The 18,272-nt window shown below is 39.7% G+C and overlaps 1 protein-coding gene across 9 annotated transcripts in view; it reads right to left on the bottom strand.

Moving 5' to 3' along the window:
* dennd4c (DENN/MADD domain containing 4C) overlaps window positions 1-18,272 on the bottom strand; it is a 186,961-nt gene that overhangs the window by 72,742 nt on the left and 95,947 nt on the right. For all 9 annotated transcript variants that reach the window (XR_009928275.1, XM_062449584.1, XM_062449583.1 and 6 more), the window contains 3 exons: window positions 11,066-11,210; window positions 10,691-10,777; window positions 10,479-10,604 (listed from right to left, as the gene is read on the bottom strand). Coding sequence is in view for 8 of the 9 variants with exons in the window: in XM_062449584.1 (XP_062305568.1) it covers window positions 10,479-10,604; window positions 10,691-10,777; window positions 11,066-11,210 (358 nt within the window). In the remaining variant the exon portion in view is untranslated. The remainder of the gene's footprint in view (window positions 1-10,478; window positions 10,605-10,690; window positions 10,778-11,065; window positions 11,211-18,272) is intronic.

Here is an 18,272-nt window from a genome sequence, read left to right as displayed (position 1 = left end):
CAATCAGCTGTGTTGTTCAAAGAAAGAAAACAAGTTTAAAGGTTTGTGCCAGCGCGCTGTTTGTTTGATTCGAGTTTGAAACGCGCGCTGATAGACATTTGTTTTGATAGATTTGAGTTCTTCAAGTAAAAACTAAGAGTAATTGAGAAAGTGAGAAGTGTTACATTAAACCATATACAAACTACAAAATATTCAACTTAAATATTTACATTTTGGGGTTTTGGTCCGCATATTTGAGATTTGAAGAATTGCCCGTGCATAAGGCCCACCGTGCTGGGGGCATTGCGTTAATGGCTGGTGAATAATATGAGCTCATAGATGGAAAAGTGTGTAAATGGTAAAGATTCTTTTGGGGAGTTAAAAAAGAGTGTAAAATGTGTTTTACAGGCTTATGTTACACTTGTTAAATTGTGAATTTAAAGGTTTAGAAAGAAAAAGGGAATATTTTGTCTTAAGGGCATTGTTTGGTTGACGTGGTTACGAATTATGAGTGATAGGTTTTAACCTATCTAAACATGGATTTCATGAAACAAAGTTATGATAACGATAGTTAAATGTGGGTCAGATAACTAGTAAAGGGCTAATTTTGAAGTCAAACGGCAAGATTCATTCGATAATTGCAACCTTGGGAACTTATGGGAAGTTTTTGTGTTTAGAACAGAAAAAGAATGTGTTTGTTTAAGGGTTTGATTTCATTTAAAATTTTAACTTTATTACTATATACATCTGATTTCTAATAACCACGTGCACGTCAAGTATCCATTGACATGGAATCAATTGATGGCATTTTTGTAGTTTGGGTTATTTTGAAGCTGTGTTTTTCACAAATGTTTTATTTTGGTTTGAGGAAATGTATGTGAAATTAAGAGGAAGCGATTAGAAAGTTACATAAAAGATTGGTTTAGAGAGGATCATGGAAGGTTATGAAATGAAACAAGAGAACGTTTTGTGGATAAGAAGAGATGATTGGTTTAAACACTGATGTTCTGAAAAAGGAAGTATGCATACAGAGCAGCCAACATTGTGCCTTTGAAAGTAGTAGCAAGAAAAAATATTTGGACAGAGATTTTACGTGTTCTGAGAGGCAATCTAGGTCATATAGGGACATGTTAATCTGCAAAGAACTGCAGTATTTTGTCTTTTCCCTGTACTGTTGAACACAATTATACACAGACATACACAAAAAAGTGTATTTATTTATTTGTTTATTATTATTTATTTTATTAACCAAACACATGAAATAACATACAGTACTGACCAAATACAAACAGGTGGATTGACACCAACTCAAGGGAACCTTTGGACGTGACATGACCATCTGATCAACCTCTCACTTTACCTGGTCATAGGTTGCTGACTTTGCCTTGGCAAGAGTTTTCTTTGAGTACGCCTGCTTGTAGCAGACTGACCCCTTTGCCACCATGAATTGTTTGTGGGTAATGAGGTTAATCAGGGTTTACATTTGCATACTGGGTCTGAACTTGGTTTTATTTTTTGTGACGAGACTGAAGATGCGTTCGCAGTCTGCATTGGAATGGAAGATGCAGAGGATAGCCAGCATCACCCTGCACAGCAAAGGATACTTGAGATGGCCATTCCCATCCTTCAGCTGGTTCATCAGGTGCCACTGTGTGTCTGGTCTGTCACAGCTGGTGATGCTCTCTGGCAGAACATCGTTTGTTATGTCATGAATTGACCCTCAAGCTTGTCCATCTCCTCAGCATTCATCCTCAAGCAGGGGAATCTGCCTATGAAGTACCTTATAGAATTGAAGTCTGCGCTGTCCCGTGTAGACATGTCAGCCACATAAGCATTCAGGATAACTGGGTCATCGTAGGGAAACTTCTTGACCATGTACTCCACAGCCGTCGTGTAAAAAGCCTGCACAGCGCTGTGACCTTGGCCAGCTGCAGCTCCTCAGGCTCAGGGTGATCTGCTATGAAGGTTCTTGTGTTATGCCCAATGAACAAGGTGTCATCGCTCTTCTGGTTGCTTGGTTCTCTGAATGTTACCTGGTGAACCTCAGCAGCTGCATTGATCACCTCAGGCTACACAAATCGGTTCAAGAGATCCTTCAGCTGTGTGGTCAAGGTCCTGTGCAGTACATGTATGCAAGGTTTGTCTAGCTGCAGCAGAGTGTTGGCCTCATCAAATACCGGCAGGACTGCACTCAAAGTAGCAGTAAAGTTTGAATGTTGGGTCCTTCAGATGTTGACATGCCATCGTCACTCTCTTTTGTGCCCATGTCTTGGGCTAAGTGGCTGCAGTGCTAGATGTCTTGGGCTTTGCAATTGCAGTCTTGGGCTGTGTGGTTGCAGCTGCTGGTCTTTTCTTTGCCTGACTGGACTTGGCTAGGGTTTGTTGGCGGAAGAGATAGCCTGCCAAATCAAACCCATAATTGTCCTTGCTGCTGCCACTGTGAGTTGATTTCTCCTTGCTGTGAGTTGCCTTGTTCTTGCTGCTGTTCTGCGTGGACTTGTCCTTGTTGCTGCTCTGCGTTGACCTGTCCTTGCTGCTGTGCCCAGACTTGGACTGTTCTGACTCAAAGTATTGCAGCAATGCAGGCCACTGCTGCAACAACCTGGCAATGCATTTCTCTAAAGAGAGCCACGAGTACTAACATGATTCACAATCTTCCGCATTTCCACTCCACACAGGTCCTGAAACTCTTTCAGTCCCTGTTTCCTCTTGCTGGATTTGTCCAGGTAGAAGAACACATGCAGCTCTTCAATGGGCACTGGCAGCTGAGCAGCAGCTGTTTCTGCAGCTAGATGAATCAGATGGCACAGGCATCCCAACACATATACTGCACTGTTCTTCTTGTTGATGTACACTGCCGTGCCCTCCTTGAGTCCTTGCATCACCAAGGCATTATCTGCCCCAAAGCTCATGCAGTTGTCCCAAGTAATGTCACGTTTCTCAAGTTCACTGTCCATGAGTTGAAATATGTTCTGACCAGTAGATGCCACATGACACTCCAACATAGACAACAACACGCCCAAATCCTGAATCAAAGTACTTGACAACTAGTGGATACATCTTGCAGTCTCCATAATCTGTGCTCCCATCTGTGGCTAGGGAGTATGGAGCCGTCTTCATTGCCTCCGTGATCCCAGAAGCATCTTCCTTGGCAAGGGCTCCTACAATGGCGCTGCTCTTTGTGCGACCAGACCCATACTTTCCTGCAATTGCAATCACAAAAAGATTGCGATGTATTATCATGATTATACTATAGATTAATATTAATATAATATTAATATCAATCAATCATGAAATTAATCCTCTGTAGAGTAGGCTCATGTATGAGCCTAGGCAAAAAAAAATCACTTTCATATGAAATGAAAAGTGTATCAGAATGAAACAGAATCAGTATAAGTCAGCAATCATTCATTCTCATGATTTTAATCAGATTATTAACAAAGGCAGTACTGTAACTGTACTGTACAGATTGTAGAGTTTGTAGAGTGTATTGTGACAGTATACAGGTATAAATCTATGCCTATGGATGCTTGTGATACATTGAGGCTAGTTGTCATTTGAGCCTTACCTGCGATTTTCGAGTCTGGAAACATCTTTTTTACCAGTGGCCCAATGTGATCGGCCACCGCGATCGGGATGTTATGTTCCACTCGAAAGTCAACAGCCAACACTTCAGCATTTATGACGCTGGTGTCCTTATCAAGCATTAGGAAACTCGCGACTCCACCGCCGCTTCGTACGACTGTTGTTTGCCGGTCCTGGTGTGCTTTTCGACGTTGTGACGACCGCCGTGCCGCACGCTGAAATTTGCCTTGCACAACATACAGTAGTGCTAAGTCGTCCAGCTTGGACCGTGTGATGGTCGGCCATTCAACGTTGTACTCCAGCTTGTAACGCTGTTCAGATACCTGCCGCTTTTTCGGCGGAGTCCCAGTAAATTCACCATCCATGTTTGATACATACTTTAACTGACAGCTCGCTCCACAATTTTGCGGGCAAAAAACACATCACACAAATCAATCTGATTTGTGTACAATGTAGCCTATCAGGGACGTGCGGTCAGGGGAGGCAAAAAACAAATAATGATACAAATATATATTAATATTTCTCTACTGATCTGTGCTATAAATGTAATTTCTGTATGATTCCAATCATTTTACGGATTTTTATAATCAAAATCGCTGAATTTGCGCATGTCCTGTTCAAACAGATACACGCGAAGTGAGGCAGCAACGAGCTGCGCCTCATCTCAGAATGTGCAATCCCTCACAAACTGGGTTGAGCACATGCCTTTTGTTTTCTCGTTGTCTGTCACCACTGTAATATTTCTAGACACTTTTATTATATGTCCTTTCTATCCATAGTATAGGAAATTTATTTTACATATGTGTATAACCTATTAGTATGATCCGACATAAAACCACAGTGAAAAAGCAGAGGGGAGGCAAACAGTACCTCTGCCTTAATGAAGGGCGCGTGCGAGAGCCTGGAGACTGGACTTTCAATCGAAACGTGACGTGATAAATAATGGGAGACCAATGCCAGAGCTAAAAGGTTTATTTCAAACGACGGGACAGAAGATAACGCGATCGACTACTCACATTCAAAGCTAAATCGTTTTTTTGAACCTCAAGAATAGATTTGGCTTTGGACGAACAGCGGAGAACAAATATTAGCAAGGGGGAGGGGGGCTTCTCACCCCTCATTCGCTAACATTACATTCATATCAGAGTAGTAAGCCCTTGCTCTGTTGATTTCACATTATTTCTCTGAGGATTGGTTAATATCTGTGTGAAGCCATTTAACATCATACAAGTGGTTGTAATCACTTTGAACCCAAGACTGCTTTTTATTGGTGAGCTGATTTTGAGAAATTAAACTTTGCAGCTAAAGTGGTGTTTCTGGTTGCTATGGTAATCTAGTTGCTATGCTAGCTAACTAGCTAGATAAGGAAACTTTAAATAACCTTAAACGATTTAAATGGAAGAGTTCAATCTGCATGAAATGATAACTATAGTTATCTAGCTGATGTTATAGTCTCAGATTTAACTTATACAATTATAATGGGAAAAGGTAGAAACCCTCAGGGTGCCTGTGCAACTTCGTATAAAAGTGTTCATATTCACAGATATTTTAACACGAGTTCATCACAAGCAAGCAGCTGCCAACTGTATGTACCTTACCTATGTGCGTGTAAAGAATGCTGATATGAAATATGAAAAACAACCAGTAGTCAATGTGCAAGCTGCCAATTGAATTCCTCATCAACAGCGGGAATCCTTAAACTACAAAATAGCATAGCATCCTGTTAAAAGTATTGACGGCCTTAAAAAAAATTAAGTATGGCCGATCGTATTGGCTCTTTGCCGACGCAAGGGACGAATCATAAGACGGCTTATTGTAAGCTATATATAAGTTATATGTGAGCTTTACGGCTGTTTGGATGTCAACACATGCACGTGGCTGCCTGCTAAAAGAATGACATCGATTTGTTGGGTAATGCGTAGGATATTCAAGTCAAGCGTAGCAGCGTAATTGGGGCCTGGAAATCGTATCTGCTACGCCAAAATTGTGTATGTTGGCAGCTCTGATGAATATACTTTGAAGGTATATGGGCTGACATTTTAAGTCAAAATAGTAAAATCTAGAGTTTTTAAGAGTTTGGTTAAAGGTATTAGATACAATTTGGTTAGGAAATGAGAAAAAGAAAATAACTAAAATATACTTTTATTTGGAGTTTGATTGTAATTTGATTTTAAGTTTTATTGGAGAGTTCTATCAGAGCCTGGCATAATGTTTGGGATACACAGTTAGGCTACAATTAGTGCATAAAGAGGATTATTATAACCTTTGTTCTTAAATAATTTGGGAAGACTGATCAAGTCTGAAATTGTGGTTGTGATGGTTTGGGATAATTGGCTCGTTTTGAACTGCAGCAAAACGAGTTATGAAGTTCTACCTATCTAACCTATAGAGAAAATTTAGTTGGGAGATATGTTTGGTTAATGGCTACATTAAGTACATTATTTGGTCTATATTTCATTTAAGAAGCATACAGATTAAATTCTGGTTTGGGATAATGACGATGGTTTTTGTTTCATCTTTGACAAAAAGAGGTGTGATTTGGTAAAAGAGAATCTAAAACAATATAGGTCTTAAATTTAACTGTTTTAAAAGAAAGAAAAGTTTTTTTGGGGAGTGAAAGTAATGAGACTAACAGTTGATTTTCTAAAGAAGTGAACAAAGAAACAGATTGTCATTTCTAGGCATGACTAATATGAGTTGAATATCAAATGATGATGTATGGAAGATCATATGTAATATCAGAACTTAAACCTATCACATAGCATGATGAAGAGGCGGATAAAAACATTAACCAATTTTATAAAAATGCTAACTAGAAAAGAGATATCTCCTGCTAAATTCTGTTCCAGGTGAAGCAGTAAACCAAAGAGTGGAGAAGTCAAACGAGGAGATTGGGTATTGATTAAAGTTATCAAAAGAAAGAACTTGTCCAGCCCAAGGTGGGAAGGACCATATCCCACTGCAGTTAAAATAGCAGGGAGGACATTTTGGAGACGCTTGTCACACTGTAAGAAAGTAAGGGACAATGATATAGGGTCAGATTAGTTACTCACCAACGTCTCTTGAGGCACAAGTCTGACTACAAAGGGGAGTCTTTCTTTTATTGAAAGGCCCGTCTCAACCTCAGTGAAGAAACCGACCAGCCAAGAAAGAGACATAGGGTGTAGACTAAATAGACTAAAAAGATAGGAGACAGTAAGCAGGTAAAGGTAGAAAAGATGGGAGACCCATTTCCTCCGTAGTATTGTGACATCCGTGGTACCATATTTAGCTTACTGTTGCTAATATTCATAAGACTCTTCACTATGCTATGGTTTGAAAAGGGCATTCCAACTGTCTTGCATGTGCCAAAGCTAGACCTTAACTAGGCACAGTGCTATTCCGACTGAGTGATTAAACAGATCCCACAGGTTTACAATGTGTGCTTCAACGTTATAAAAATAGTTTTATGTTTACTCTAGAACAATGCAAGAGCCTCTCATTACTGTTCCCTATGGTCAAAAGACGCAATGTTTTAACCTCAATGACTATCTACAAGGGAAGATGTCGATTGTTTGCTACTAGAAGTTCATACAAATAACATTGATTTAATTTTTCTGGGAATGCTAAAGCAGATGTGGCAGCAAAAGAGGCAGCCATGCAGGATGTCTTAATAATAGGAAATGTGGATAAGACTGTCTTGAGAGAGATATGCAAGAAGTGTCACCAAAATGGTGACACTTCTTCGACTGGGTCATCAGTTACGGGTCTTTGGATTCACGTGACCTGCATAGGCTCAGAAGAATAAACAGAAAGGATTTGTTTACCTCATTCACTTTCGCGTGACTAGGTTTAGTAAGACGTGATATTCATTCACAAGTAATAATTACAGGTTTTGTTATTTGAACTTTTTTTGTACTTTACTTACAGTTCAGTGCAGTGTAATTGTTTGACGTGATAATTAAATGCTAGTGTGATAATAAATGACCATTTCAAATCATACAAACTGTCATGATGCATTATTTTAATGCGGGAATTTCTTTTAAAATAGTATCTGCTGGTTTACATGAACTAACATATACATGAGAATATGATAAATGTTTGCAGTGGACGTATTTAGGCCAGGTAATTGGCTATAAAATGTTGAGCAGCAACCCCCCCCCCGTTGAAATGAACGAATGACTCGAAAAAAGATTTGTTAATTTTACTGAATGAGATTCAAAGAACCGAGTCAGTAAAATGATCCGAACTTCCCATCACTAGTAACCCTGAAATGAGGCAAACTGGGTTTTCCGTTCCAGAAAGAGAAGTAACGCGAACTGTGAGTCAGTGCCCATGGTAACTGACTGTGAACCTAACCTACTTGCTAGCAGGGTTTCCATAAGGAACATTTCTATCTATCTCCTCCCACTTTCTGAGCCTGATACAGGTAGACATGGGGTGTCCTTTCCTGGTTCAGCCGACCAATCTCAAACAAAATATAATTTGCTTAGCTTTACTTCGGGAGAGAATTATAAGACCGCGATTAGATGTGCTTTAATTCCCTGATGAATACCTAAGTTTATGTTACCGTTTTCCGTCACACTCTAAAATTTACTAAAGCAACATTCTCAGCCCTTACATGGCTAATGTTACACACCGTAGACGTGCACTCAGAACCGACCAAATGCTTTTTGGTACTGAAATAAAGACAAATCATTTAAATTTTATTTGGTCTAGCTTCTTAATTGCCAACAAATAGAAATACAATGAGTATGTATATAGGCTCTTGTTCCTACAATTAACATTATTTACCTGTAACCATGCACCCTCCTGTAACTGGTGTTCCAGCAAATCAATTTCAAGATCAGCCTTTATTCTTCTGCCCTAAGTACACCATCTCTTGCTCCGTTTTTGACACCTGCTTCATGAGATGCAGTTTGTACAACTCCTTTACTGGTAACTGGGAATACATGTGATGACATGAAATTCCACAGTTCCACATGCAGAATTCACCTGCCATTAAATGAACATCTCACGGTGTGCAGCAATTGATGGACCCCCCTCCCCCCTTGCAATGCCCATCCATGCTCTGTTCAATCAGAATGTGCAAATAATTTTTCTATTTATTATTCTCATCATTTCAGTGCGTAACTGACAATTTCACACAAGCCTATAAATAAAACTACATGGGGAGAGAACTACCAGCAGCTACCATACATAGGCCTCTCTGCATCCATCTCTGCGGCAGCAGTCAACGTCTCTTCATCAATTTAATCATCATCCTGTGATGAAAATCATTCTGTTGGGGGTTACTGCTACTACAAGTTGAAATAGGCACCAACTGATATTTACTTTGTATCATGTCAAATATGATTAAAATCAAAGTGACGTATAGGCTACAATCACAAGCTTATAGGCCTAAGCAAAATATGCCTTATCTGTTCGTAGTATGCTTTTATATTTAATATACTATTGAACATGCAACATTTCCACCACTTTTTCACCTGTAATATTAATGGAGTGTGGTTAAATGTTCAATATATGGACTGTCTACTGCATTCAAATGTATGCATTGACTTGGCCAGCAATTGCCTCCCATGCCATCTGTCTCTCCTACACTGCTCCTGCTGTGTTGTCTTTTTCCAGAATATATGCTCAGATTCACCATGAACACGTATTAACACAGTTGATTTAACTCATTCAAATCAGCTTCCAATTTTCCCATTTTAGAGTTCAGGGTTAGGTTCACAGTTTGTTGAACCCGCTTTCTGGAATACCCCACTGGTCTTATCACTATTTCACTCAACAAGGATGGCAACGCCATATGTACTCCAACATTGGGAGTATCTGCACAATTAATTTTTCAACAATGCAGTGCTTGATATTTAGCAAAGAGTATTTCATAACAAAAACAACAAAAGGCTGTTATCAAGCCTGTGAACTTGTTTACTGTTACAAACTGTCACACAATACGGTATCAATTATCACATGCCAAAAATACATTGCTATTGAACATTTTGTTTAGTTACGATTGTGGTGGTCGTTCGAATTTCGAAGTATAGCTTTTCAAAATGACGAGGGATGTACCCCTGCGATCTAATTTGGCACCAGTTTCATTCTATATTTTTGTAAAAGACAGTGTTTCGTCCTTCCTCTTTTTTTTTGCAGTGGGGGCAGGTCTGTCCGACCCCCCCGCCGAAACAAAGTTCTAACCCTATATTTCGGAGCAGGTTAATGTAATAGTCTAATAGCTAATGTAATATTGCACATATTTTCGTCCGATTTCACCTAAAGCAATAAGGTTAGGCTACTTAAAGACACCTTCCACTCAAAGTATGTTCTAAATGGCATAAATGCTGCCAATTAATAATTGACGTAACAATTTATTGTAAATGGTCAGTAGCCTATAGCCTATCGATTTAAGGTACTCAAAAGCATGTACACTGTCTGCTTCGTTTGATCTTGATAAGCTAAGGATGCTAAGGCTAAGCATTCTGTAGCAAATAATAACAATAAACCCACTATTTATTCATTAAAACTACTTCAGCATAATAATGCACCTAAAATACAAACGTGAGCAAGGGCAGAAATCGCTATCGAATCAACAGACGTGCAATTTAGCTAGCAGGGGAATTTTAGCCGTGGCGGCTAAAATCAAAAATCAACATTGAAAGATCTGAGAAGGAGGATGCGTACACCTATGTACAGAAGACACAGTTCTCAACATATTTTTATTGCTTCCATCCTTCCAGTCTGAAATATGCAACACTGACTCGCCTCTCAGTTACAGAATACCTTTGTTTAAGTTATTATTTATTGTGTTCTGTGCAGCACACGACAATGTCATATGTATTTGCTGAAATACTCAAGTTTGAATCAACAATCCAGTTCTAGTCCCATGTCCCCATGATTCTGGAACGAATTAATTTCGTGTCCCCTTGACTCTTACTCACCAGTGTCATCTCTTCCTTTGGTAGTGTCAAAGCTTCCAGTAGACAATTTCACTATGCTGGGGGCTGGCAGAGGCACATCAAGGCGGTAAGGGGGCTCAGCTTGTTCCACTAAACTAGTCATTCCCCCTGGAGAGACACACATGTACAAATCTTAACTCACATGCAGACATTTGTGGTATATGCCATCAATATCCTTAAAATACCATCAATACCATTATTCTGTGCTTTGCTGATGTGGCCTGTGGTAAGGTCCTGATGTAACCCGTCTTTAGAGCCATAACCTTGGTCAGATTGCCCTGCTATGGGACATAAACACACATAGATCCAAAGCGCATAAGAAAATACACACAATGCAAGCAAATGCATGCATACAGAAGCAGTGAGGGAATGGGGGAGCTGGAGTCACAATTCATTTTCACACACATAATTGTGTGGACGTGCAGTAGACAATTTGGAGGATAAAAAGTCTTCCTGATCTCTCTTTTCAAACAATACATTTCTCAGATGTCAGCCAACATTTCTTTCCATTTGACTGAAATTCCTATTAAATCGAACTCCTCCACATGGACTGAGTCTCGTGTTCCTACCTCTTGTAACAATTGTGGGTTCTCTCTGGGATGTCTTGTGAAGTGCCTGTTTAAACTGGGCCACACCACGCACCACATTACGCATTTTGGTCCACATGAAGATGCCACTACGGTTACGGCAAGGCCAGGGACTCTCAAATGCGGCCTGATGGAGAGAGATGATAAAACTGGATTACACTTATTGTTAAATCACATTGAGAATGGTTTATTAAAGCAGTAATGTAATGCCTGGTGCAGACTAGAGCAGTGTTTGTGAACTGGAGGGTGGCAGACGTGTGCTTCGGATCCATCAAAAACATCTAATGAGAACTTGTACATGTTACCGAACTTCCGATGGCGCGCTGTTATTTTGAAAAGTGCATAGGCTCACGCCAGCATTCAATTCATATACATTATATCGGAAATGAAAATATTTTTGGGTTGTGACTTAATTACCAGGAAAAACGTGGTCTTGAGAACCACTGCTCTAGTACACATTAGTGTACAGTGCGAGCTCAACATGGCTGAAAAAGATCCATCCCGAAACCATCCTGAAAATAATGTGTCAAATCTTTTAAACACATTTGTATCTTCTATTTCTCCTGTCCACCTTGTGCGTGTGACAAAAGTTTGCTTGTTGTTGTCGGCCATGTTTCATGTACATTGTGTATAGTACAATGGGTGATGCTTTCCTGGTCAGTTCACTTTCATTGGCTATTGTGGTTTTCTTCACAGAATTCCATCACTTTTCCTTTCTCATTATAGGATTTAAAGTTATAAATGTAATGTAAATATGTTTGATGCTTACGATCCAAAATCGGAGAGACTCTGATCCAGTTGGTACCATTAAGATTATGTCTGAAACCCCTCAGACTACAGATGCACCTAATATTCAGTAACTGAAATTATTCGGCGGAAGATAGGAAAGAAAAATAAGTGAAAAGACCTATTACATTTCTGAGGATTCTTTTCAAAGCAAAAATTACCATGGCAAAGTTAGTTTGAAGTTCAATATTCAACAGATATTTGGACAGACATGGTTGTCTTGCCAACTACAACACATTCACCTAAAGTTTTGCATCGAACGCGTCATTCTTTTTTTACATCCAGCCACCAAGCCAATGCAAAATGTTTAGGGACCGTCAACAAACTATTGAAGAAGTAAGATAGGTCTAGGATGATCATTTGTTGTGGGTTCATCTACTTTGTTTGCACTCATTTCAAATAATTATTTTAATGAACTTTTTTGTGCACTGGCACATTACATTATTTCAGCAGTCAGTTAAGGCCTAATATAGCCTATTCAAAGAGGGGTTCAAAGATGGTCCAAAAATATATAAAATTTTACGAATGTATTTATTTTAAGTAGTTGTTTAAAAAAATAGGAATAAATATTTTGAAAAGTCAAAAGTAAAAAGGAAATTTAGGCTATATGTGATGGCAAAAAGAAAATCACAAATAACTCACAAACTGCGAATAATCGCCTTCGGCCAATTTTCATTTTGGTGCCTCCCTACCTCACTGTAAGAAAGGCTGGTGGGATCAACCAATAGGAGACCGACTACGATTGTCAACAGACTTATTAGTTATTAGAAATTACGGTTGGGGTTCTACTGTAATACCCGCACTAAGTTTTCTTTTATGCTCGCAGTGAGCAATCTTTAATGTAGCGAAATGGTGCGTTCATGATAAAAGTAAGTTGTTTGGTTGTTGTTCTTAGTTCTCTGATTGTTTAACCTTATTCAATTCGGTAAAGTTTATTAATATTCTAATGTAGCGGGTGGAGCATTGTGCATACTATGCTGTGGAATGCTTAGTTATGTTTTAAAGGGGTCATTGACTGGGTTTTTGGGGTATTTCACACTGTTCCTTAAGGTCTCCGAATAGGGTATGTAACATTGGTTGGTCTGAAAATGGCCCGGGTGCTGTTCTATGAGCCCTGATGCATCCTGTTAAATAGCCCTAGGAAAAAACAAGAGGTTTTCTCCCTTTTATGCAATGCTCATGAAATATATAGATGAACTGCGCGCTGTTTGGTTGGTTTACAACGAGTGAAGCTGCAGAGCAAAGACGCAACACGGCCAACAGCACTCACTGAAACATCGAAGGTGGAGACTTGAAATAAAAACGTACAAATAAATCTATTGTGTAAAACACTTTTCAAAATATTGACTAGATATCATTTGAAGTGATAACGTTAGTTGTTTCCACTTCTGTTGTCGAAGCAAACAGGATCGGGGTATTGTTAGCACTACAGCTTAGCAAACAAACTATCGTGATTCAACTCAGCTTCAGTTAGCTCTAGCTATCTTGCTGAAAAATAGATCTGGACAAACATGCATCTTGAATTGTAGAATTACATGACAACACGGGTTATGTATTTGAATGAAACACAGTCAGGAACATGAAATAACGTTAACCCCATTGCCAATAAACTAAATCATCACACATTCTACCGATGCTAGATACAGGTAGGATACGTTAGCATTGCTAATAACTGTTAGCGACAACATCATACTAGAGCTGGCGGTTGTGATGAACATCACACTGCAAACACGTATCATATTCTCATGTAGGTTAGTGCATGCCATGTGCACCAGCAGATACTATTTTAAAAGAAATTCCTGCATTAAAATAATGTATCATGACAGTTTGTATGATTTGGTCATTTATTATCACACTAGCATTTAATTATCACGGCAAACAATTACACTGCACTGAACTGTAAGTGTAAATGTAAAGTGAAAATAACAAAACCAGTCAGTATGATGACTTGAGCGAATATCATTCACTAAAACAGCGGCCACGCGAAAGGGAATGAGGAAACTGTTTCCTCTACTAAAAAATACAATGCGGGTCATGTGAAAAAAGGATCCAAAGACTCGTAGAAAGACCGAGTCGGGAAATGAACGAATCGTTCGTTTCCTCTAGCTACCAGTACAGAGCCTATGCAGGTCACGTGAAAAATGATCCAAAGACTCGTAGAAAGACTGAGTCAGGAAATGAACGAATCGTTTGTTTCCTCTAGCTACCACTACAGAGCCTATGCAGGTCACGTGAAAAATGATCCAAAGACTCGTAGAAAGACCGAATCGGGAAATGAACGAATCGTTCCCTCTAGCGTTTCCTCTAGCTACCACTACAGAGCCTATGCAGGTCACGTGAAAAATGATCCAAAGACTCGTAGAAAGACCGAGTCGGGAAATGAACGAATCGTTCCTTTCCTCTAGCTACCACTACAGAGCCTATGCAGGTCACGTGAAAAATGATTCAAAGACTCGTAGAAAGACCGAGTCGGGAAATGAACAAATCGTTCCCTCTAGCGTTTCCTCTAGCTACCACTACAGAGCCTATGCAGGTCACGTGAAAAATGATCCAAAGACTCGTACCCGAAGACCGAGTCGGAAAATGAACAAATCATTTCTGTTTACTTGGACGAGCCTATGCAACAGTCCCGATGCGCGGCCACGAGAAAATGAACGAATCACTCTGAGAGGACTCGTTACTCCCGAGTCCTTGTAAGGATTCGTTCAAAATGAATGAATCGTTCACGAACGACACATCACTAGCATGCCGCACTATCTGATCAAAATGACAGTTCTCTCTACAGTCAGAGCTCGCACAAGAAGGTGGAACGTAAGGGAGATACCCTTTCAAAAACTAATATCCGACGAGGCAAAATCCCGGACAATTTTGGAATCCCTGCCGGACGCATTTTTTAGGTCTCGAAAATAGGACATATCCGGGTAAAAGAGGACGTCTGGTCACCCTAACTGAACCCAACGATGCAACAGCCATAAATTCCATTACCAACTGCTTGTCGGCAATAAACAAATGGATGAATGATAACTTTCTTAAATTAAATGAAGACAAAACTGAAGTCCTACTATGTGGCCCTAAATCCAAAAGAAAGATGCTAACTAAGAATCTAAGAGGTTTAACCCCCTGGCTTAAACCAGAGGTGACAAGTCTCGGTGTAATCCTGGACTCAGATTTGAATTTCAACTATCACATTAATAAAGTGACCAAAACAGCTTTCTTTCACCTCAGGAATACATAGCGAAGGTAAGACCATTCATAAACCAAAATGATGCAGAGAAGTTAATTCATGCTTTTATATCCAGCCGGCTGGATTACTGTAACACACTTTTCACTGGTCTTCACAAGAAAACCACTGAAAGACTAGCCTGACGTCATACTCATAATTCTAGTAAGAATATGAGTCTGATACCGCTCCGTTGGGCTGTGAGTATGGGGCGTGTTTCAACCGAACCCGGAAAAAAAATGCCTCTTCGCTCAGTTGGATAGAACTACAACCAATCAGAACGTAGTATGTTAACTTTTACCGAATCCCGTAGGAAGGACGGCAAAAACATTTTCCATCCTCTTTCAAAATTAATGCGCTGTCGATGTCTTCTAAAACTGACTTGATGGCAGAATCTACACATCTCAGCTCTCCAGCGGCAGCCATGTTTGTTGAAAACTAATTCAACCCAAGCGCTCTTTGGTGACGTTGTTGATTACGTTACTGTTGATCATCTGTCCATCATCGTATAAAGCCCGCCCTGACAATTTGATTGGTCCGGACATTTTTCCCCAACCGAGCGACCCCAGACCCAACTTCCCGACCAAATTTTGTTGTGGGCGGGGCTAAATTCGTCTGGCACCCAGGCTACTGAAAGACTACAGCTCATTCAAAATTCTGCAGCTAGATTATTAACCAAAACTAAAAGGAGAGAACACATTAGTCCTGTCCTAGCTACTTTACACTGGCTCCCTGTTACCTTCAGAATTGACTTTAAGGTCCTTTTCCTCACATACAAAGCTCTACACGGACAAGGACCTAGCTACATTGCTAACTCTCTTATTAACTCCACACCAGCAAGAACACTGTGATCATCAATGCAGGCCTATTAGAGGTCACCAGAAGCAGTCATAAAAAGATTGGTGATGTGGCCTTTGTCAATTACGCCCCCAAAACTATGGAACACATTACCCATATATATTAGGGAAGCAAACACGCTAGACATTTTCAAAAGACAGCTTAAAACCTATCTTTTTACCAAAGCATTTAACTAATTTTTATCTCAGAAGGGTTCTACTACTTTTATTATTTTATTGATTTGGATTCCCGCAAAGATTGCGGCTTGTGTTTTGACTTGTACTATTGCTTTTATTGATTGTGTTACATATTATTTATTTGGGGAAAACACAAAGACTGTGGCTCAAGACACCACAAAGACTGCGGCTCGAGATACCGCAAAAACTGCGGCTTGTGTGTTCTGGATTCCCGCAAAGACTGTGGCTTGTATTATTTATATGGTTAAACCGCAAAGACTGTGGCTCGAGATACCGCAAAGACTGCGGCTTATGTGTTTCGAATTCCCGCAAAGACTGCGGCCTGTGTTTCTGTTGAGTTATATATTATTTATGAAGATTGCATATCTTACAATCTATATTGCATAGATTGCAATTTAGATTGATAGGAATTGAGCAATCTTGTGTAAAAAAAGGTCCTAACCTATATGACTTAAACTTCCCCTTAAGTTTTTCCTTTCTAGTGATATTTTTAAGCATTTACTCATATTGCGGGAAGAGGGTACAATTGCTGGATAAATTGTGAATTGCGTCTGTTGCCGATTGGTCCGTTTTGAAATATTAAAACTGATATTTCTGTATATTTTAAATACGTAGGCCCATGCCCGGAGTGGGTAATCGGGAGAATCGGGAGAATTCCAGGTGGGCCGCTTCACTTTTGGGCCGGTTGAGGATTTTTTTTGTTGACATTTGTCACGTTAGTCTATCTTCTCTTAAAGTAGGCTACACACGTTCCGCATTCTGACACCGCAGCCTCTGCATGGATTGTAACATGTGAGGGAGATCTCCTCTCCCAAATAAAGTTGGTTGGGTCCATAGCCCGTCTTTTCCAAAAAGTTTTCTCAGATAGGCTAAGGATAGCTGGGCCTGGCGGCCCTACCATCACGCTACGCGTCTGGGAGGATGGGTGGGAGAAAGAGGCCAGGAGGGGCTGAAAAATGGGTTGAAAAAAAAGAAAGGCATTGGAGGAGGATGTTGCCAAATGTGCCAAACTTCATTCATTTTCAAGAGGACAAACACAAGTTGAAGCTGGTATTGAGAGATATAGGCTTAATGATTAGCATTAGCACCGTAATTATTCGACTAATATCATTGTAGCGTTGTCAACCTATTCGCAAGCAAAATATTAAATTTAATTAAAATATTAGCCTTTTGGTATACAAAAAAAAGTGGGCCGGTCTTGGGCCTGAAAGCAAAGTATTAAATGTAATTAAAATTAGTGCTGTCAAACGATTAAAATATTTAATCGCGATTAATCACATTAATGTCATAGTTAACTCGCGATGAATCACAATTAATCGCACATTTTTATCTATTCCAAATGTCCCTTGATTTCTTTTTGTCCCATTATTTTTTTCTAATTTTAATGCTCATCAATATGGAAAAGTAGATTGGATTGCTTAGTTAGTGCAAATTTTTTTTTTTTAATTGAAAACATCGTTGCAACATTGCATGGCTTTGACGAGGGGGCGGAGAAACGGCTGTGTGCTTGGCCATCAAGTGGTATTTCAGACTGGACGTGCTGCGATGATAGCTCAGTTCACAACGACAAAACACACAGATCAAGTTGATCTTGTCAATGGAACAATTTGGCAACTTTTTAATCCATCTTCCATCCATTTCGGCGTCTCGCGCTCGCTATCAACTCAAAACATAACGTTAGCCTACTACTCTTTAGCCGGCTCGCAAGCCCAAACAAGTATGTGCGGCCTGCCTGTTGTTTTGTTTCCGGTCTAGCTAGATCCGGTGTGGTGTTGTAGTTTTTCTAACGTCAGTAGTCGTTGCAACAGCATGTGAAAAAAACTACTAAGTTTGCTAGGCCAAAAAGAACGTTAATCTCGCGAAAAAAAAATGTATGCCGTTAAAATGGGTTTGTGTTAACGCCGTTAACGCGTTTAACTAACAGCACAAATTAAAATATTTGCCTTTTTGTAAAGATGGCATAGATTAAAAAGCATACATTTGTTCCTACTCATTTACACTTCAAAATACCAAACTACTTTCATTAATAAAGAACACCCTTTGAAGCTGATTCTAACAACGTTGTCATTCACACAGGGGTTGCCCCTGATTTGAGTGACAGATTGTTTCACTAATTGAAAAACTCATCTGGGATTTTTGTTGTAAGGAG

Source organism: Osmerus eperlanus, chromosome 23, assembly GCF_963692335.1.
Source record: "Osmerus eperlanus chromosome 23, fOsmEpe2.1, whole genome shotgun sequence".
NCBI classification, from domain to species: domain Eukaryota; kingdom Metazoa; phylum Chordata; class Actinopteri; order Osmeriformes; family Osmeridae; genus Osmerus; species Osmerus eperlanus.
This window is presented reverse-complemented; position numbering and strand designations above follow the sequence as displayed.